General features: G+C 36.6%; 1 protein-coding gene across 2 annotated transcripts; it reads left to right on the top strand.

The window, feature by feature from the left end:
* The first annotated feature begins 206 nt into the window (after nucleotides 1-206).
* Nucleotides 207-20,475, top strand: LOC102584202 (uncharacterized protein At1g32220, chloroplastic). 2 transcript variants are annotated; one of them, XM_006356999.2, is made up of 11 exons: nucleotides 207-390; nucleotides 4,874-4,991; nucleotides 5,087-5,175; nucleotides 7,978-8,033; nucleotides 8,116-8,171; nucleotides 10,966-11,059; nucleotides 14,929-15,008; nucleotides 17,786-17,828; nucleotides 18,839-18,930; nucleotides 19,361-19,541; nucleotides 20,333-20,475. In XM_006356999.2, the coding sequence occupies exons 1-10, from the start codon at nucleotides 347-349 to the stop codon at nucleotides 19,538-19,540; spliced, it is 852 nt and encodes a 283-aa protein (XP_006357061.1). In that variant the 5' UTR covers nucleotides 207-346; the 3' UTR covers nucleotide 19,541; nucleotides 20,333-20,475. The 2 variants fall into 2 exon arrangements, with proteins under 2 accessions (XP_006357061.1, XP_006357060.1); XM_006356998.2 differs by lacking the exon at nucleotides 20,333-20,475 and having other exon boundaries at nucleotides 19,361-20,016.
* The last annotated feature ends 1,875 nt before the right edge of the window (nucleotides 20,476-22,350 follow it).

Below are 22,350 nucleotides of genomic sequence, written 5' to 3'. Positions count from 1 at the left end.
ATGAGAGAACAAGTATTTCTTAAATTATTTTCAATTTGGATATGAACATATAATTATTTTGGGTTTTATGACCTTTTCCTAATTTTTTGGTCCTTTAATCCGAGCCCAACCTAAGACCCATTATTGATTTCGGGTTCAAAAGTCCGGTTGGGGCCTCGGCACATATTAAGCCACATGTTCCACTTGCGTGCCGCTCCATAAATCGTCCACGTAAATCTCTCTCTCTGCAATTAACCTTTAAAAAAAATACACATAGCATAAGCAACAGTATCAGTATACAGAAAAATCCAGAGATTTCTCTATTCCATTTCGCAGCTTTGCGATTCATTCATAGGTGAAACGGATCATGTCACGTTTAATTCAAGCTCGATCCTCTCTCTCCAGATTCTGGTAAACACATTTTCGCCCTAATTCTTCAAATGTGAAGTTTATTTTGTGCACAATAGAAGCTCAAATTCTCGTCTGTTTTTGTTTTTTGATGGCTCTGTTGAGTTTTCTGCATTGTTGATTTGTTGCTATATGTTGTGAAATTGTGGATTTTGTTAAATGTGTTAACGGATGTATTGTTTGAATAAAATAGGTTTTTAATCCTAAATTATAAGGGAAAAGATGGAAGGAAGATAAGTGTATGAGCAAATATCAAGCAACTGGGCTGATAAATTCGTATCTATTGCCTGAGCATTTATTTAGTAGATACCCTTGGAGAGACGAGGCGAAAATATAGAACAATGAATGATAGTAATACAATCTGGCTTCGTGGCTCGTGCAATGTAGTGTTAAGCTATTTCAATAGTGTGAATTTTTTTTTAGTAATAACCAAGCCTTCCTTTATTAGTGTGAGCTGGAAAAATAAAATTTAGCTAGCAAAACCAAGAAGTTGTGAAGTTGAGTAGTTGGAGTGTAGTTAGGCTAATCCTAAATAGTGTGAAGTGTCGAGAGAACCTCCCGTGTTTGCCAATTAAACATTGCCATGCGTCAGGAAGGCTATCGTGCTAATGTTCTTTTGTCTGAACTGAAAAAGAGAAAACAAGGTTCTAAATTTTTTGATTGCATGCTTTTTTTTTTTTTGATAACCGAGAAATCCGTCTGTGACCCGCCCTTTGGACCAAATTTTTTGATTGCATGCTTATTAGATATGTTGAACATAATGTTGCATATCGGTTTTTTATTTTAAAAAGTGATGTGTTTGGCTGCAATACTATAATTGAAACAAAATACGATAATTTTTTTGAGCATAGTTTTCTATGGTCGAATAAAATTTCTCATGCACCTATTGAGACAAATAATGAAATGACCACTAAGCAAAAATCCTAGAAAAGAATATTTTTTCTTATGGAAATGATTTTCTAACTTTTCTTGTTGATAATAAACCATCTACTTATTTTTAAGCTCTATCTTCTTTTCATGCTACATGTTGAAAGAGACAATAAAAGTTGAAATTGATGCTATCATGAAAAGTAAAACGTGTTTTGACTAGTTTACCTCTTGGTGCAAAATTTATGGGTTGTAAATGAATTTCCAAAAGAAAATTAAATCTTGATGGCTCTTTAGATAAATATAAAGCTCAATTAGTAGCAGAAGATTTTCTCATAAATAAAATCTTGCACTCATAGCTAGAATTTCCTCTACTTGAATTTTAGTAGGCTTATTCTCAATTTATAAGTTTTTTATTCATCAAATGAATGTTAAACCAACTTTATTAATGGTGATTAATTAAAAGAAGAGGTATATGGTTCAACTCAAGGGATGTATCGTTCCAAGACGAGAAAATAAAGTTTAAAATTAATTAAATCACTTTGTTGCCTTAAACAAGCTCCTAAATAGTGGCATGAGAAACCGGATCAAGTCTACGGACCAGCTTACGTACACCTCGACTAAATCAATGTGATACCTGCCACTTTCCACCAGCAAAAAGTACTAGATAACTATGTCTACCAAGGCTAGGATGGGTGAGAAGAAATCACTTAGTGTGTTTGTCTCCGCTAATATTTGAACCTGAGACCTTATGGTTCTTAATCGCTTCATTAACCACTAGGCTACACCCTTTATTGAAAGGCTACTTTTCTTCCGATGAGGTGGATAAATGTGTTTACACTGAAATGATAAGTGGAGATTATGTGATAATATAGTTGTATGTTGATGCCATGCTTATATTTTGTACAAGTTTAGTTATTATGGGAAGTATCAGATGATTTTTGTCAGCCAAATATGAAAGATATGACTGAAGTAAACATGATAATAAAGAGTCAAAATTATGAAGGGTGAAGATTGTGAAGTGTTGTCACAAGATTACTATGAGGAGAGACTTCTTTAAAAGTTAGAATGTTTTGATGTGGCACTTGTGATTACTCCTTGTGATGCTAACTCTCAATAGAAAAAGAAAGATGGTGACACAATTGCGCAAATTATTAGGAGTCTAAACATGATGAATGTTCAGGGTTCAGGGTTAGATTAATGAAATATTTGAGAGGTACCATGAATTATGTTATCTTGCATAGTGAATTTCCTTCTATTTATGAAGGCTACTGTGAAGCAATTAGATCTCTGACTCAATTCACTTGTGGTTATGTTTTGACCCTTGGTGACAGTGCAATATGTAGAAATCAGCTAAGCAAACGATTATTTCTAGATTGACTATGAATCAGAGTCGTTTGTCGATGTGGAGTTAGCTGGTTCTGAGGATGATTAACTAGGAAGTTTCTTGGCTAATATTCTACTTGTTGTTTATACATTCTGATTTTCAAGCAACAATTGCTATTGCCAAGAACAAATTTTATGACTACAGCAATAGACACATGAAATTGAGACATGATGTTTTTAGGCAGTTGCTAGGAGATTGAATAATTTTCCTCTACTATGTGAAGTTAGAAGTAAATTTGGCCGATCTCTCTCAGGCTAAACCTGTGGAATGTAAATTAATTCTTCATACCTAAAAAAAATGAGGTTACAACCACCTATCGAAATGAAAAAAGAGGTTACAGCCAACATGATATCAAAAGAGATGGTAAACCGACCTATCTGATTGGAAACTCCACGAGGCATGAAGTAAGTTTATATAAGTTATAACAAGTCGATATTGACACTGAAGTACTAAAAGATGAGTGCTCAACTGCTATTAACTGTGAGGATGAGATATAACTCTTAATGAATGCATACTCCTTAAGAGTGGTGTATCTGAAGCAATGTACACTTGACGAATTCACCTAACGAGAGTGGAGTGGGGTCGCTTCTATGAGATTTTGGTCAAGTCTCTGGGGCTCTCACGAATAACCATGTGCATGACTTATTCGTGCAAAACTGCGTCAAGCACCAAAATTGTGGGGGTCACAATGTGGCTGATAAGATCTTCGACATACAATAGGAATTACTGGTTCATAGAAATATAACACATTTACATTTCTCCAGTAATTCTGTAAGTCATATTTTGTTTGTCTAAGTTTGGTTAATAGTGCAAAAAGACACCAAGCTGATTGCATTTGGACCATACAAGTCCAACAAGTCTTATTCTTTGAATCCTAAAATGCTATTGAAGTATGTGAGGGATGGTTGACTATATTAGATATTTCAAAGGAATCTATGTTCAAATGTCGTGTCTTGGGGACAAGTGTCCAAAGACTATTGACTACTTGGAATGGTTAGTGGCACTTTTTCCTAAGTTGGACAAGTCTCATTATTTAATTGGCCTAGTTGGGAGGTTCTTGATACTTGGTCACTATTTAGGACAAGCATCCTAAAGATGAACCAAAATGTGACATGTGTAATGGTTAGTGATGAGTTTCCTGGTTCTCAGAAAAGTGGGTCCATCTCGTATACCTATAAATACCTCATTATGATTTCATCATTTGAATACCAAGAATTAGCTAACTAGCACTCCCACATACCTAACTCTCTTTCACCACTTGTTGGGTTTTGTATCAAAATTTTGTTATTTCCCATCCTCCTAATAGAGGAAGGGCCCCCAAGGCCTAGCACAAGTGGCAAAAAGGTGGAGGATTTGTGGCTTAGGTCGCAGGTTCAATCCCCACACCACCATGCAAAGCGAAGCCTGGTATTTAAGTGGAGAAAGGTAGAGGGGCGGGCCCATTATCCACCGAGTTTAGAAGGTTGTGATTGGTCCAAAGGGCGGGTCACAGACGGATTTCTCGGTTATCAAAAAAAAATAAAAAATAGAGGAAGTCTTGTCGAGTGCTGGGGAACTTTCACACTGCTGAATAGTTGTTAAGAACAGTGCATTGCATGAATCGAGCCCTATTTGTATTTTCTCGTAAATAAATGACATTTTATTGTTCTATTTAACTTGTTTCCCCAACAGATTCCCTTATAGTCTCTCTTATTGGTGCTTAAATACCCTGGTTTTGAACTCCAGTGATTCATTATATGCGTAGGTGAAGAGAAATTTTTTGCTGCTAGATACCACAACACTACTAAAAATAAGGAAAGATCCCACAATATTCAAGGTGTGGTCAAAATATGGGATGTGTTCTTGAGTTTTCAAATTTTATATTGATTAAGAAGCCTAAAACATCTGAAGCAGTTTATGTCTGTTCCACATGACTAGAATGATCTTGGAAGTTTCAATCATGAAAGGAGTAAGATCATAGAATTCCAAGATATGTCAGTACGTCCATATTAGTCATTGAACTTCTGTTTAGATATTTTTGCTGGTCATGATGTTATTTTTGTTTAGATATCTGTAAATTATATATACTTGGAGTTAGGACAGTACAACTGTCGAGTTGACTTCTTTTCATTTTTGCTTTATTTCTCAATTCTACTGGCAAACCATTAATTTTTTTTTGTTGTAAAATTGAGATATAATTTCATTCATTGGAGATGTCTGTTTTAGTTTGGCTGATTTACAATTTTTTAACAGGAGTGTTGCATCATCCAGAAATGTTCGGTTTTTGTCAACTGAATCCAATAAAACAGATGAGCCCTTTAAAGTTGAGGAAGCAGAAACAGTAAATATGCCTCCACCCCCAACGGAGAAGGTGTTAATGCTTTAAGTTTTAGTGGGATTATATCACTGTCAATATGTTGCTGCTTGCACTCACTCATTTGAGGTCTCTTTAAACTTTCACTTCAGTTACTTGTGCTCGGTGGAAATGGATTCGTAGGCTCACATATCTGTAAGGAAGCTGTAGATCGTGGTGTTACAGTTGCTAGTCTTAGCAGGTATTTTGCTTCACTTCCATTGTCAATTAGTTATATATGTCTGCTGTACTGGATCATGAGCATTTATTTAGGAACTGTCTTGTTGGGTACTTCTAAGTTTTTGATCCTTATTTTGGTTGAAAGTGCAAGGGGGGGGGGGGTTAAGCGGGATTGACTCTTTGGCTAGAGGAAAGGATATTGCATTACAGGAAAAGGGGAATCATATTGGCTTCCCTATCTTGTGTAATTCACATCCTTCAAATTAGATTACCTACTTCCTGCTTCCATGCATCTAAGCCACCTTCCCACCCTTTAAAGGTCTAGATAAAAGAAATAAGGAAAAGGTGAACTTACGATGAAAGACCTAAGAAAATGGGAAAATATGACCAAATAACAAGAGAATATGAAAACTCTGCAGTTTGACCAAAGTAAGGGAGAATAAGTTCAGCAACAATGTTGATGCTCTTGGGGAAGAAGTTAAACCTAAAGCAAGAAAAAGGAACTGAAGGAAGCCATAGTCAAACTGCATGCACTAAGAGCTTCCTGTGACCTACTCCTAATTCTTTTCTCTCCCTCTTGGTGGTTGCACTGAATGTTGCAAGGAAGAGCACTGTATGCAGGGCAATGGTCTGAAGTTGGGGAGGAGATAAGGTGGTGGAGGAAATAGTTGATTTGGGAAGTAGAGGTGGGTGGAAAAAATGAGAAACTACATTGAGAGGTGAAGATCTTCTGCTGCAGTGCAGAGACTCTCTTGCTGAGGCGGAATTTGCTGCTGAATATCTGAACTCTGTTTTAGCTACTCATTGTCCAGATACACTCATGTTGCTTCCCCAGCATGTTCCCAGCATCTTCACAAGCACGTGTAAGTGTTTACAAAGCATCTCCAAGCCTCTTAACTCATATTCCACCAGAATGCACTTATTAATCTTCAATTATAGCACGACTAACTTCTCTTGAAGCTCTTTACCATGCGACCTCGTCATAGGACGTCGAGGTGACTCCTTAGCAGCAGTGCCACGCGATGAACTTTCTTGGGTGCTAACAAACTCCAATATTTGGGACTATATCATCTCTAGTGACGAGTGACCTCTGATTTTATTCTTTATGTCTACCATTTGCATCTTCTGGCAAAGGTGATCATTTCTATTTTGTCTTATTTTGTAAAAGTGCTTATCAATCTTAACATCCGTATTTTATTTTAAGACTCATCTTGTAGAATATGTTTGACTTTATAGGTCCAAAATCACCCCTATATAACATTATTGGTCTCACTATTGTTTTATAAAGCCTTCTTTTCAATTTGGTAGATATCCGATTAATAAAATATCCTCTGCAAATAGTTTACTTCATGGGACTTATCTTATATAGTGTTAACTAGCTCATCCACAACTAGAGTAAATAAGGTAGGCACTCCTTGCAAATCCCTATTGTGAACTCATGGGGTAGAGGATTGTGTATCCTATCAGAGATGTGACTGTTCCTTCATACATATAAGTTTTATTATGAGATTCATATATTTAATATAAGCATAATACATAAATGTGCCATTAACTTGGCTTCAACTGGCATCTATGCCCTCCAACTCTGATTGTGCACAGGCAGTCACTTAAACAAGTGACTTGTATGAAGTTGAACAAATGGACACACACGTCCTACGTGGCATATTGCACGTAGGATGCCATGTGGGATGTGAATTGCCACATAGGACGCCATCAAGGACGCATGTGTGTACTTGTTCAATTTTGTACAGGTTTGAGTGCCTACTTGTGCACCCAAAGTTGGGGGGCATAGATGCCGGCTGAAGCCAAGTTAAATGACATATTTATGTATTATGTATTATGCCTTTCATATAAATTTATTTTTTCTCCAGTCATAGCTGAGAACACTTTAAATATGCTTATTCTCCAGGTCAATAAATACCATGTATAGATCATTTCCCCCCTCCCTCTAAAGTTTCATTTTTCAGCAACAATACAACATCAGATCTAGCAGGTGTAAATCCAAATTGGTTTCTTTCTCTAAATCTAAGCACTATCATTATTTACCCACAATTTAATTGTATAGCTCATAAGTTTGACGTGATGAAGTTTGCACAACTTCGTATATCTCATTGATCTTATATTTTGGAATCAAGGTAGTCTTGCTCCACTCGTTTGACATCCTTCCATTCCTTAGAATAGCATTAGGTGGCTTGGCACGCCTCACTAAAAATCTCAGGGGTTTATTTATATGGAAAAAAGTGTTCACATGTGTACATAATTACTCTTTACCAATCAACTTGAATTAAAGTTGATTGATAAGGTTAATGAAGGACTAGAACTGGATGTTGCAGTAAAACCTAAAATTGTTCTGAACATTCTATCTTAAAGGCTTTCCTCTTGTATGAATCCTCCGTCCTGATGGAGTCTCTGTTTCCCTATCCAAAAGGAGACTGAAGAGGAATTATTATCTGGCAAAATAAATGCAATTTGTTTATAATCATTCAGCAGAAGAAAATTTGCCTATCATTCCTCTCAATTTTAGGCATCATGTTGTAGGTTCTTTTTTCCATGCCTTGTTTCAATATGTCAATGCAAAATCATGCATGACACAGTTTTTTCTTTTTACTTTTTGAGTTCATTGTGCATGCCGTCTATATCTAATACAAATGTACTTAAAATAGTTTTTGGACTTGGTCAAAGGGAGGGCAAGTCTATGTGTCCTATTGTGTCTTCTATCATCTATTGTATTCTGAGGTCCCTCTAGTCTATGACCCTTCTCTAGTTGGAAGTTTTGTGAGGTTGCCAATCGTGTTGTTCAAATCATTTTTTGGCCTTTTTGTAGAACAGGAAGGTCGTCCATACAAGATTCTTGGGCTAACAGTGTGATTTGGCATCAAGGTTAGCTGTTTCTCGTCATGCAACTTACTTTTAACTCTTCATGATGCTGATGGGCCTTCTAAGCATTTTCTCCTCCTAACAGGAAACCTTTTTTCAACTGATTCATGGAAGGATGCACTCAAGGGAGTAACTTCTGTTGTATGTACTGCCTCTAGCCCTGAATTTTATTATAATTGCTAGCTGGAACTGTTACTTGGTTGAAGCACACTGAAGCAGAAATGCTGCTGCCTATATTTTGTTGGTTCTGTCTGTCTCCCCCTTTTTGAGGGGGTGGATAATTTGAAAGTTATGGTGGTTGATGGCAAGATGTTCCTCCTTATTTTAGTCGCTAATCCTACTAAGAAAGTTGTTGTTGGCCGTGTTTTAAGGATTTTCCTTTTCTTTAAAGAAAAATAATTGGTAGCATGTTTCAATTTTTCACAAGATGTGTTGTTAATTTGTGGTATTTTCCCGAAGGATCGTTTTTGCGGCAAAAGATGCTAAACTGTGGTGAAAAACTGAAGAATATTTTTGGGTAATTGATGCTGATATAATCTGTGGGATGTTGCTGATGGATTCTCTTCGTACTGAAACTTATCCTGAGCTATGTGCATGGTAATCGTAGGAACAGTCAATTCTCCACATTATGGAGGGACTATCTGGTTTATCTTTGTTTAATAGAGTGTAAGGAAGTTGGAACAGTATGCAAGTAATCAATCAGTCAGATTGGTTGTACCAGAGAGAGATGGGATGTCTGGGATGTTTGGTTCACAAGGTCTCTGGTTCTGGTTCGAGCCCTGAGAATAAGAACTTCTTGCTAGGGAGTGTTACTCATAGTGCCCTACTTGTCGCAGACAGATTCTGGGGGAGGAGTTGGTTTCGGGTTTTGGATACTGGATGGTTAAGTAAGAAAAAACAGAGAGAGGGAGTTTGTCTCTTAAGCAGGTTGCTGAGCAGAGTGATAAAATAATTGGACCAATTAATGCAGGTCTATAATTGGTGTGAGACTAGTCCTCAGATCCACTATCCTTTTTTTTGATAACTGTGAATATTACCAAATGATAGCAACAACAAAGACAAAACACCTAAAATTACCAATTGATAGCAACAACAAAGACAAAACACGTAAAATTACCAATTGAGAGCAAGAACAAAGACAAAATACCTATAGAGGACCTAATCTCACAACCACCTTCTAGGAAGGGTGTTATGAAACTTAGGCCTTAGAACAGTCACTAATTTCACGGTAAATGCTGCAAAAAACTGCTAAATCCATGAACTCGTGGACAATTTAAGTTGATCTATCCTCTCTCAATTTCCTTCTTAATCTGTGTAACTACCACCTCATTATGTACATTTACTCCTTTAAACAATTTCTAATTCCTTGCTATCCACAAATGATAAGACTATATCCCCCCAAATTGCAGCTATCACCTCCTTGAATTGCTTCCAATGCTTCCTATTGATTCTGGCTAGAACTTGTTGCATATCTCCAGCTTGTATCTGAATTCCAGTCCATTGTATAAGGGGATCCCTGACAGTTTAGTCCCAAGTGCAATCCACAAACAAGTGATGATTCATTTCAACTGCCTCGGTATCACATAAGCAGCATCTCATATCTTCCACAAGAATTCGTAAGTTGAGTAGTCTCTCCTTGGTAACCAGCCAGCCCTGAACCGCCATCCATAATAATTGAACATTCTGCACTCCAATTGAGTTCAGAAATCTCCATCTCCCTTTGAGTCCCAATAATGGTATTGTAAATTCTTGTGATAGACTATTTTACTCCAGGAGTTGGGTTGTAGCTCCTATGCTCATACCAAACATTCATGTCCTCTTTCAGGGAATTGATATTTTTCTGGTACCAACTGCAGTCCTGTGGAGCTTTGTGTGTCCATACTGTCTAAATGTTATTCCATGCATCCATTTGACCCAAAGAGAGGCTTTGTTCTCAATTAGATGCCACATTAGTTTTCCAACAGATGCCATATTTCAGTTCCTGCACCCTTTAATGTTCGACCCCCTACACTTCTTAAGTAAAAAGACTTTCTACCAAGCTACTAAAGAAACTTTCCTCTTCTCTTCAGAACAACCCAAAGATGATCTCTATTTTTTCTATCAACTTCCTTCTCCCTGCATATGATAATTGTTTTAGAGTATGTAAAGTTAATCTGCTAGCAATCTTCTCAATCAATTGGTGACATTCCAGCTTGTTCCATCTCTTGGGAGACAATAGCAAACCAAGATACCTTAAAGGAAAAGAACCTAGTGAGAGGCCTGTCTTAGCCAACAATAATTCCTTTGTATGATCATCAACCCCAGCCATGAATATACTGGACTTCTCCATATTAGCAATCAACCCACAAACTTTGCTAAAGTGTGTCAAGGCTTCAATGACCCTAGTCACAGAACCTAATTCACCCTTGAAAAATATCATTGAGTCGTCAGCAAAAATAAGATGAGCAAGTTTTAGCTGCTTACACATAGGGTGATATTGAAATCAGGCAATTCACTCGTACTCTTCAGAATTCTAGGAAGATGCTCCATGACTATTTTATCACCCTCAAAACTGAGAATTTTTTCTATGTGAATAAAGGAAAGTAAGTTGGATCCCTAGTGGTTTGAAAATGAATATGGGCTTTACTTCATAGAGCTTCACAATATTCAGAAACAGTTAAATTTACCTGTACTTGTGGATCACCTTATCTATATCCTTTCATCCACAGCTACAATTAAGTGGACTTACTGATGAAGTATGTTTTCCCTCTTCCTAGGTTCGAAGATATTTGTCTATGCTTTTTCCGGTTAAAGTTACTGTTCCAATTCAATATGATTCTCGTTAAGTCTTTCTGAACAGCCACTATGTTCACCACTTCTTTTTTATGTTATGTATATGAGAAGTTACGAGCACTGGTTGTTTTTTCGCTTATGCGATGGCAAAATATCTCTGCAGATCTCTTGCGTTGGTGGGTTTGGCTCTAACTCACACATGTATAAAATCAATGGGACAGCTAATATAAATGCCATCAGAGCTGCTTCAGAAGAAGGTATTAGCTAGCTATAAAAGTTTACTTAAGCACCTCTCCATATTGGTATGAGATTTAAATTTAATACTTTTTTTTTCAAACCTTGAAACTATATTCTTTCAATGCCATAAGAGAAGCTTAGTTATAAATGTAGATAACTTTACCTGAATGTTAGAATAATGTAATGCCATGAAGTCTTTAATAATTGCTATAGATTGCATCCTTCTTCTTATTAATCAAAGCACCTTCCACAGCCGTTAAGATAATTCTTGTTTTTTTATAAATAATTTTCTCACTGGCCTTAAATTTTAAGTCTTAAGAGATGCCTGTTGGTAATTCAAATTGGTCGTAGACCACCTCTAGTTGCTTCTACAGTTGATTGCTTAGTTTTGACCTGGATTTTAAATATTTATTGCTGCCTCTAGGAGGTAAAAGTAGGTTAATTGCCTGGAAGGACCTGATGGTTGGTAGCACTTTTAAGTGATGTTCAACAGTTGGAAAGGTCTCTGTTTTCTTATGAGTAGCATATTTCTCTAAGCAAGCTTGTCAGCTCTTTTTAAAAAATCCCAGTGGGAGTTATGAGTATTGATGTTCTATGTACAAATTCCTTTTGATAGGTGGAGTTGAGGTATGTGGTGGAAGGGGGGGGGGGTGATCTTGTTGATTGGACTTTGTGAGCGCTATCTAAGGAGGAGGAAAATTGGGTCTGTATAATCCAGCGTTGAAAACATTTCATTGTTAGGAAAAAAAAATTTTAGGTGTTTGAAAAAGACTAATCCAGACTTGGTAATTCATAACGACTTACCCTGTTTCAACGCCACCTAAAAATAGTAATGGTAGATATATTGCTTAATGATTTAATTTTTTATTGCATAGTTGATTGGAACCCAAGGTAGTTAGATGACAATTTGGTGCAGTCATAGTATCAACTATCAAAAATTTGTGAAGTTTTCCATATTAGAAGGCATGATCGTTTCATTTCACGAGTTTATCTTCCCTTCTTCTGCCTATTGTCTGAAGGAGTGGATAACGGTGACCTAACTTTCCTTCTGGAGGTCCCTTTAATTTGGACATCCCTTTCTACCTTCAACCTTTGAACCTGAAATATACCTATCTCACCTTTCTGTATCAACTATCAACAATTTGTGGAAGTTTTCCATATTAGAAGGCATGATCGTTTCATTTCACGAGTTTATCTTCCCTTCTTCTGCCTATTGTCTGAAGGAGTGGATAACGGTGACCTAACTTTCCTTCTGGAGGTCCCTTTAATTTGGACATCCCTTTCTACCTTTCAACTGTTGAACCTGAAATATGCCTATCTCTCCTTTCTGCCAAAGGGAACTTAATTTCTTCTCTCACTAGATTTCCGTTGAAGTTTGACGGTAGAGAAGTGAATAATCTCATAACTATATTGGCGTTTCCCAAGTACCATGACAGCATGACCGTATTCCCACGAGAAGTCAATGAAGTGGTTGATAACTATGAGGTCTCATGTTCAAAACTCAGTGGAGACAAAAAAAAACACTAGGTGATTGTTCTCACTGGCTTAGCCTTTGTGGATAGAGCTATCTGGCACTTGTTGTTGGTGGGAGGTGGTAGGCATCCCATGGAATTAGTCAAGGTATGCGAAAGCTGGCCCGTCTCCACGGTCATCACCAAAAAAAAAAAGTTTTGTACCTCAAGAGTCATTTTGATTCTCTTCGAGGCTATCTCAGGCCTGCATGTGAACTAGGAAAAAAGCCTGTTATTTCCCATGAATGAGGTTCCAGTTAGTGATAGCCACACACTTGCTGAAATTCTGGGTTGTAAGGTAGGATCACTCCCCTACCAAATATCTTTGTCTGTCCCTGGGATCAAAGAACAAAGCCCTGGAGATTTGGAATGAAGTATTGGACAAATTTGATAAAAAAAATGACAACATGGAAGGCTTTATATCTATCCCTTGGGGGTAGAACCATCTTGATCAACACAGTGATAGATGTAATGCCCACCTATGTCATGTCCCTATTTCCTATCCTTGCCAAAGTGGAGACAAGGATGGACACTCTTGAGGAGTCAGTTCTTTTTTTTTGAAAAGGTAACTTGTATTATAAACACAGGAATACTCAGGAAGTATTCCAGTAATACTTACAATCAGAAATACAAAAGTGATGTTGTTTTCCTATGAACTCCTTAAGGACTCTAACATACTAGGGATATCCTCATCTTCATGAGGATATTCGTGTTTACACCAAAAATAGAAAAGAGGTAAACATTTCAGCTTCATCTTCTCCATAGAGCAGCTCTTGTTCTCAAAACATCTTTGATTCCTTTCCAGCCAAATAGTCCACCAAATGCAGGCTGGGACAATCTTCCATCTCTCCCTGTGCCCTGACTGATTTCCATCCCGATTCCAACATGCCAAAGCTTCCTTTATGTTTCCTGGCATAGACCAACTGATGCCCCTTTTATTGATGAAAATTTGCCAAAGCTTCACTGTCTCCTTACAGTGTAAAAAGACAGTTCTTATGGCAAGGGAATGAGAGAATAATGGGTAAAACCTAGTGGTGATGGAAAACAGTCACCCAGAACAAAAGGGAGGGAGAAATGGATATCAGAAACCTCGGTTTCAAAATAAATAAATAAATGGATATCAGATACCTGAGGTTGATGAGTTAACTGGCAAAATGGGTATTAGAGAAGAAAAAAGCCTATCGAGGGAGGTCATTAATATAAAGTATGGATCCCTTAGCCAATGGAGCACCAACACAGTCAACATCCCCTATGTAGTAAGGAAATCCATCAGGTTTCTATGTGATGTTTTTGAAAGAAACATTGAACTTTCCCCCGGGAATGGTAGGAAAATTGCTTTCTGGAATAATAAATGCAATGGCCAAGAACCTTTGAGGGACAACTTTCCAGGAATACATAGACTGGCTAGGAATACTGATGCCACTATCAGTGAAGTCTTGACCCAAAAACTTTAACCTCAGAAGAGGGCTAAATGATTGGGATATGGAAGGATTGTCTACATTTCTTCAGCTTTCAGAAGGGATCATAGCACTAAATGAAGATGTTCTGGTATGAAGGACATAGGGAAGAAGATGTTCACAGTTGGGGGTACTTGGGGGTACTTATGCTTACTTAGTAATGAGATTCAGCAGCAACCCAACTGGCCTTGGAAGTTGGAAGGCAAAAGCTCCGTACAAAGTGAACTGTTCCTCATGGTTGGTGGCTCAGAAGACTTGTTTAACTATTGTAATCTTCAGAAAAGGGGTATGCAGTTGACATCCAGATGTTTCTTTGCAAAGCAACAGCAGAAGACAACACCCACCTTTTTGTGCTCCATGCTTATACTTCGCAGCTGGCAGCTTTTGCTGATTCTGAATAACCTGAAATGTGTTATGCCTGGCTATACTTTTGAACTTCTGATAGCTTGGGACCAAGCTGGGAAGAATGTTAAATAGAAGAAATGGTTGAGGAAAATACCAATGTGCATATGGTGGACCATTTGGAGGTTAAAGAAAAACAGATGTTTTGAGAACAAGAGTAACCCAATCCAGAAAGTCAAGGTGGTACATTCTGAGCTTGCATTTTTGGTGTAAAGAGCTGGAGGATGCTGAACCCATCCTAGATTTTTTGGAAGCCTTGTGAAGTGTACATAGGCTTCTTTACTTTCTCTGTGTGATATTCTAGGTGCTAGTACAATCTTTGTACTGATGAATAGAAATGTTACCATTCTCCCAAAAAAAAAAAAAACATAAAAGCTGTTTTTGCTGAGGAACTACCCACATACATTTTGTGTAACTGAAAAGAGGACCCCCCCTGCTGTGTTGGTAGATCTGATATGTTGTTTTCATGCTAGAGTGGTCGATGTAATGTTGTTATAATATACTTTTCTCTATGTGCAGGAGTGAAAAGATTTGTTTACATCTCCGCTGCAGACTTTGGCATTGCAAATTATGTGTTACAAGGTTATTATGAGGGGAAGGTATTAGCTCAATACTTTTCATTGATGTAGACGAATGACTATTTAAGAATGTGCAAAAGATGTCAATTTCTGTACTAAAAGACATTGTGTGGTATGTTGACCTTGGTGATTCAAACTTTTAATGTTTTTTGGGGTCCCAAATAAATTTTTCAACAGGCATGAGTGAAAAGCTATTGTGAGTCCTGAATATCAACTCAATTGATTTGTTTTCTTTTGAAAAGCTTTCTAGGTTTTAGTGAAATATCGGGAATTCTTCAATTGTTAGGCTATCTTTTCTACCATGCACAAGACATGTGGAGGTCCAAATTCCAAAATGTTATCTCTTGGTTTGAGTTGAACAGTTGGTTAAAGTAGCCGCTCCACCTCTCCTTGACCTTTTTGACTCCTATCAACACTTGTTTAGACCGTCTTTAATACACTTCAGCTGGTTTAAATCCTTACCCTTCTTCTCTATCAGTCCTGCTAGTTTAAACAGTTCTTTCTCCCTTCTTGTGTTCCCAGCTTTTGGTACATGCCATCTAGAGCTTCCCCTTGGGCTTTACTAATAGCCTTCTTAGCTTTCCTCTTAGATTCCTTTGTATTCTTCAAATGTTTCTTCCTCTTCTGTTTTTGACAGCTTCTTATAGCATTCTCTTTTAGCTATAGTAACTCTTTGTACATCCTCATTCTGCCACTGAAGTTCCTGTGGTCGAGGTCCTAGACCTTTAGACACACCTAACACTTTAGTTACTACTTTTTCACTGCAACCTGACGTTTGCTTTTATGGGATGTCTGTGTCTCCTTCCAAGTCCAAACCTCCCTTTTCCCATAGTTCTTTTTGAAACATTAACTGGTTAGCGCCACCAACTAATTCATGGTTGTTTTTTAGTCGTCTCCTTTCTCACTCTACTCGTAAGCTTTTACATCTTTGACCACTAGCCTATGTTGGGTCATCATCACTTCTCTTGGAATAAACTTTACAATTTCTTATGTGTAAACCTACATATTCTGGTAAGGATAAGGTCAGTTTGACTATGGTTACCGTATTCTGGTAAGGATAAGGTCAGTTTGACTATGGTTACCGTATTCTGGTAAGGATAAGGTCAGTTTGACTATGGTTACCGTATTCTGGTAAGGATAAGGTCAGTTTGACTATGGTTACCGTATTCTGGTAAGGATAAGGTCAGTTTGACTATGGTTACCGTATTCTGGTAAGGATAAGGTCAGTTTGACTATGGTTACCGTATTCTGGTAAGGATAAGGTCAGTTTGACTATGGTTACCGTATTCTGGTAAGGATAAGGTCAGTTTGACTATGGTTACCGTATTCTGGTAAGGATAAGGTCAGTTTGACTATGGTTACCGTATTCTGGTAAGGATAAGGTCAGTTTGACTATGGTTACCGTATTCTGGTAAGGATAAGGTCAGTTTGACTATGGTTACCGTATTCTGGTAAGGATAAGGTCAGTTTGACTATGGTTACCGTATTCTGGTAAGGATAAGGTCAGTTTGACTATGGTTACCGTATTCTGGTAAGGATAAGGTCAGTTTGACTATGGTTACCGTATTCTGGTAAGGATAAGGTCAGTTTGACTATGGTTACCATAAGAATCTCTCTTTTCTAAAATATTTATTAGTGACCACTAAATCATAAGCTAAAGCAATTACTAAGATAGCCTTATCTTTGTACCATAACCATAACCCCCGTATGCTTGTTCAAAATCGTCGCTTTTTTCTCTACCTACGTGACCATTTAGATCTCTCCCTATAAAGATTTATTGTTTTCCTGGAATCCATTGAACCAAGGTGTCCATGTTTTGCAAAAACTTAGATTTAGCTTTTGCAACTAATCCTATTTGCGGAGCAGAGACATTAACATCATTGACTTACTCCTTTCTCCATAAAAGCCTTAATTGAACTCGTTTTACCTCCAGTCTTATCTTTAAGTCCTGGTTCTACAATAACTCCACCCTGTCCTATTTCTTTTTATCCCACAATACCTTAATTTATATGTCATGTTAGGTATCTCTGCAAATTCCCCATACTAATAACACAACCTATGTTGCTCGAACTCTCCAAAAATACAGCCACACCTGTGTCGGATCCTCTAACAACATACCCAGTGTAATCCCCATACTAATAAGGGATATATATATACATATTCTATAATTAACACTCCATATCTTAAGGTATTTTATATAATATTTTATAATAGTTTCCTTGCTCATTTTGAGTGAATCCAGACACATGAATAGATACATTTTCTTAATAATCAACATAATTATGATATCTTACTCATGGTCAGATATTGATGTAGTCGGTATCATTTGACTAATTAGAAGTTGTGCTTTTTCTTTCAGTTGGTAATCCCTAACCTCTAAGAAGAGGCTTGGGGATGGTTGTTAATTCCCCAAGGGGTCCTCTGCTGTTTGGAAGCATTTTTTAGAAAACATAATTGACACTTTAGCACCAGTTATGCCAATAGACACTATAGCAACAGTTATGCCAATTCTGTCTCCATTCCCATCTTTAAATGAAAAAAGAAGAAACAAAGATAATAAGAATCTTCAAATGGACTTCAGGTACCTTGGATGTAAACAATTTTTGGAGGACTTGCACTGACAATTTGCGTAAAAATAAAATATTATGGTCTAGGATGTATTGGTGAGAGAGTAATTAAACTGGCACATAATGGTGGAACTTACTGTTAAGTAGGTCGGATGATCGGGGATGAAATCTAGAGGACTTCTGAAAGTGACCATTTTGTTCTTCTGCCTCATGTCTCTATTATGTTTGCAGAGAGCTGCTGAAACTGAGCTGCTAACAAGATATCCATACGGAGGTAAGCTGTTTCAGTTTTCATTGCGTAACCACTCTTTGGTGCACCCACTATGTCTATTAACCACACGACTTGCATTGAAGCAATAGGCAGAATTGCAATTTGTCTCATATCGGGTTGTTGCAATTATTTTCTTTCTCGAACTTTTGATTAGTTATCTTCAGATAATTGTCAACAGATCATAAACATTGTGCTATTTAATCTACCTGTCCTCATCTTCACTTACTTCAAACTGCATGGGAAATGTAACAAGCTATTAAAGCTTCTTTAGGGGTTTCCATTTCCAAATATTCATGGTATTTCTTCAAGAGCACATTATGTCACCCCATTATGGGCTTATGCAACATGTATCGGCCTTATTTAAGAGGGTCGGGAGGGTGTTCACCCGAACCCCCTCGGCTAAAAATTACACTGCATATAAAAGGTGACCTTTTTTTAACCCCCTCGGCTAAAAATTACATGGTATATTAAAGGTGATCTTTTTTTTATGCATTATATATATATATATATTTTATTTTTTTCTCTTAACACCAGGCAAGAGGCAAGAGGTTGACTTAGTGGTTTAGGGGGTCCAAAACAAGTTCATATAGGCACTACATTTTTATTCTGCAACCCCCCCCCACAACCACCAAGCAAATCCTAGATCTGCCATTAGTCGGAGGAGTGATGTGAGGAGCTTTTAGATGTATGGAAGACAATCATCTGCATTTGTGACCCATTAACAAGTGGCTCAAACTAGCTTGTTTAGAAAGTTGAGGATCCACATCTAGCGCTTGACCAACTCTATAAACACGGGAAAAAACCGCAAATGAGTGAATATAGAGGAACACTCCTTGTTTTAGAAGGAAACTTTCATGGAATGTTCGACTTGATGCTTTTCACCTTTATTGTACAATGTCGTAAGTTTATTCTGCTTGTAATTGTATCTTTGTTTTAGTGATTTAAGATCAAGTGTTGAAGACTTGCCCCACAAGTTTATAAAAATCCATCTGATGAATATCATATTTTTTCAGGAATAATCCTGAGGCCTGGATTTATCTATGGAACCCGTCGTGTCGGGAGCATGAAATTACCCCTCGGTGTAATTGGTTCTCCTCTAGAGATGGTGTGTACCCTTTGCTTAATTTTACTCCTTTTCAGGCACAACTAATGCACATACTGCTTCTTATCCTGGAAAATGAACAAAAGTTGGACTACTCACTGACCCTTGTTAGTTTTTTTTGTTTCACCTAGCAGTCATTCCTTAACGAAACTCCTTTCGGTTATTGAATTGAACCTGTGCTGTATTATCCAAAGATGCAAATCCCCTCAAACTTGATTGTCCCATCTATGCAAAATTAATAATGTAATAAAATAATAGTTTAGATGGAAAAGAACGTGACTCTCTTTTTTCGTCTCCTGTCAGATTGATACTATGAATGGTCATTCTATATGAATCTTCCATCCATGCAAATTTTTCCTATTTGTGCATTGTAATAGCTTCTCTTTGTATATTTAGACGGCATTGGTTAAGTTTCTGTTGGTTCCATTTTCAGATTCTACAGCGTGCAAAACCTCTGAGTCAAATACCCCTTGTTGGGCCTCTTTTTACTCCTCCTGTGAATGTCACTGCGGTAGCTAAAGTTGCCGTCAGAGCAGCAACAGATCCTGTATTCCCTCCTGGTGTGATTGATGTTCACGGAATCTTACGCTACAGCCAGCAGAGATCTGTATAAGGTGAATGATTTCATCTGAAAATAATGATAATGTGATACCAACGGCGGAATTCTTTTACAATCCTCAAAGAAGCATTTTCATATATTTCCTGATGGTAAAAGCGTAAAAGGTTCCATTCAATAAATAAAATGATGCTTCTGTAATCGTTATGTTCTTCAGTATATCTTGCTTGTAGCTAAATAGGTTGCATTTTCGTCAATGACATCCGTCTGTCTGTAGCTCAACGCCCTCCCTCCTTTTGAGTTTGGCTGTTGCTAAGTTGTTTTTGCTTAAAGAACAAGAAAATTGATGCCCTTAGTTATAAGAATTCAGTTTCTTTTTTTTTTCTTCCCTTCACAACTTGATTTCAAGCAGAGCAGATTGGTTCAACTCATCAATTTGTATTGATGAGAAATGGTAGTTGAATATGTGCAAGTGGTTTATAAATTGAGAAATGACAATTCACTGGCTGATCCATTGAATTACAATTTTATGAGTTTGATTCGTAGGCATTCAGTTTGATTTTTGATTTTATTTCGATTTATTTATGAGTTTACAAATCTCAACTTTTGAATTAATTGCAAAAATCTCCTTTTTCCTTCTCTCTTAATATTTGGGGACATGACTTTATCTCTAGTAGATGGATACATTACAATTTTGTTTGTGTATAATGTGTCTGGTAGAAATGTTATTGTTGATAAATATATAATACCAATTATTTCAAATCTAAATTAGTATGAATCTGGTTTAATGATTTATAATTATGTATTTGATATTTGATACATAACTCTTGTATCATTTGTTATGTATAGGGTGAAGAAGCAATGTATTCGTGAGTTTTGAAAAGTTCAAAATTATTGTAATTTGAGAAACTTTCGAAATAGGGTGTAAATTAAGCCCAAATTATTAGAGTTTCTGTACTTTATGTTGAATGTAAACTTGTGAAGTTGATTAATACTTCTAAAAAATAATTTAAAAATTTGTGTACTAGCAATTAATATGAATGTTTATGTACGCGTGCAACATTTTTTGTTCTCATGCAAAGGTGATTGGTCTTTTACTTGGATTGATACGTTTGAGTTGAGAGTTTTTCGAAAACAGTCTCTCTATCTTTAATGGGTGGTGATACAATTTGTGTACACTCTATTGACTACGTTATTTTTGTTGTTGCATGCAAAGGTGAGCATGAGGTTTAGTGAACAAACTTTATTGAATACGTTAGGAAGTTCAAAGTTTTAAAAATGAAGTAAATAGAATTCATCCGTTTCTATTTATATATCATCCTTACTAAAAATAGATAATTCATAATATTAGTTATTTCACAAAATCAATGCATAAATGATAAATGATATTGTTGTATTTTTTTTTCTTGATTCAAATATCCTGTGGATGGGCTTTAATATATATTAAATGACACTATTCTTTCTATTATACTTAGAACATAACTATTAAGTCTTGAAAGTATAAATTTGACCAATATAGAAAAATTACATGATTAATTCATGTTCATTGGTCAATTAATTAATAAAAATAAATTAATTTATGTTAATTTATTGAAAACTTGACGTCAAGAGAATATTAAATAAGGAATAATGGTAAACTTACATGGACGTGAAATCTAAAATGGTGAATATGAACCGAGGGAGTAGTCATTTTTCGTTCGCCAATTCCTTTTTTGATGAAATATATGCATCCACCAGCACCCTTGACTCAGCAAGAACAGTGCAAAAAGTAATATGCATAAAATAAGGAACACAAGAGTTAACGTGGAAACTCCCTTACTCCAGGGAGGAGAAAACCACGACGTGTCTCACATGATTTTAACCCAACTCCATTATCTTTAAAGAAATCAATTTAAAGGAATTAAGCTATTTTCTCAGTTTATTTTGTGTGTTAGCCAATGAATTTTTTGGTGATACGACTTTCGAAAGAATTCTTTGTGAAATTTTTACATAACCCTTCATAGGGAGTTGAGGAAGAAGTACGTAAAGTCTTACCATTTTCAAAGTTCATTTTGGACATTTAGGGGTCAATTTATCAATACTAGGCAATTCTTTTAGTTTTTCGTGTGTTATCCCATTTGGTGATACGATTTTCGAACGATTTTCTTGTGAAACCTTTACGGAACCCTCCTTAAGGAGTTGGATGAACAGTAAGTATAGTTTCACCATTTTCATAGTCCAGTTTGGACATTTAGGGGACAATTTACATGAATTAGGCGATTTTCTCAGTTTTTCGTGTGTGTTAACCCATGAATATTTTGGCTATACGGCCTCCAGACGATTTCTTTGCGAAATATTTATGGAACCCTCCATAGGGAGTTGGGGGAGTAGTACATATAGTCTCACCATTTTCAGAGTCCATTTTGAGTATTTAGAGGTCAATTTACAAGAATTAGGTGATTTTCTAAGTTTTTCGTGTTTGTTAGCCCATAAATATTATGGTGATACAGCTTTAAGATGAATTTTTTGTCAAACCTTTACGAAACCCTCGATAGGGAGTTAGGGTAGCAGTACACACATTATAATCATTTTTAGAGTCTATTTGGGGAATTTAGGGATGATTTTATAGGAATTAAGCGATTTTATAAAGTTTTTTCGTGTGTGTTAGACAATGATTTTTTTTGTTATATGGCTTCCGGATGGTCTCTTTGCGAAATCTGTATTTCATGATTCGGCGTTGTTGACACCCAATTTTGGACCTCCACAATATATATTAATCATCGAGTTTCTTAGATTCCAAACGATTTGAAATAATTGACTTTGTAAAGTTCAAAATATTTTTTCGAGTTACTTTTAATTAATTTCATCATTTTTATGTAATATGTATG

Source organism: Solanum tuberosum, unplaced genomic scaffold (genome assembly GCF_000226075.1).
Source record: "Solanum tuberosum cultivar DM 1-3 516 R44 unplaced genomic scaffold, SolTub_3.0 scf00240, whole genome shotgun sequence".
Classification (NCBI taxonomy): domain Eukaryota; kingdom Viridiplantae; phylum Streptophyta; class Magnoliopsida; order Solanales; family Solanaceae; genus Solanum; species Solanum tuberosum.
This window is presented reverse-complemented; position numbering and strand designations above follow the sequence as displayed.

What these genes read in the sequence shown, in the direction of transcription:
- LOC102584202 (XM_006356999.2), top strand. Translation starts at nt 347, where the DNA reads ATGTCACGTTTAATTCAAGCTCGATCCTCTCTCTCCAGATTCTG. An exon ending in AACAAGATATCCATACGGAG is followed by an intron (nt 17,829 to 18,838) that starts GTAAGCTGTTTC and finishes ATATTTTTTCAG; the next exon opens with GAATAATCCTGAGGCCTGGA. An exon ending in TTGGTTCTCCTCTAGAGATG is followed by an intron (nt 18,931 to 19,360) that starts GTGTGTACCCTT and finishes TTCCATTTTCAG; the next exon opens with ATTCTACAGCGTGCAAAACC.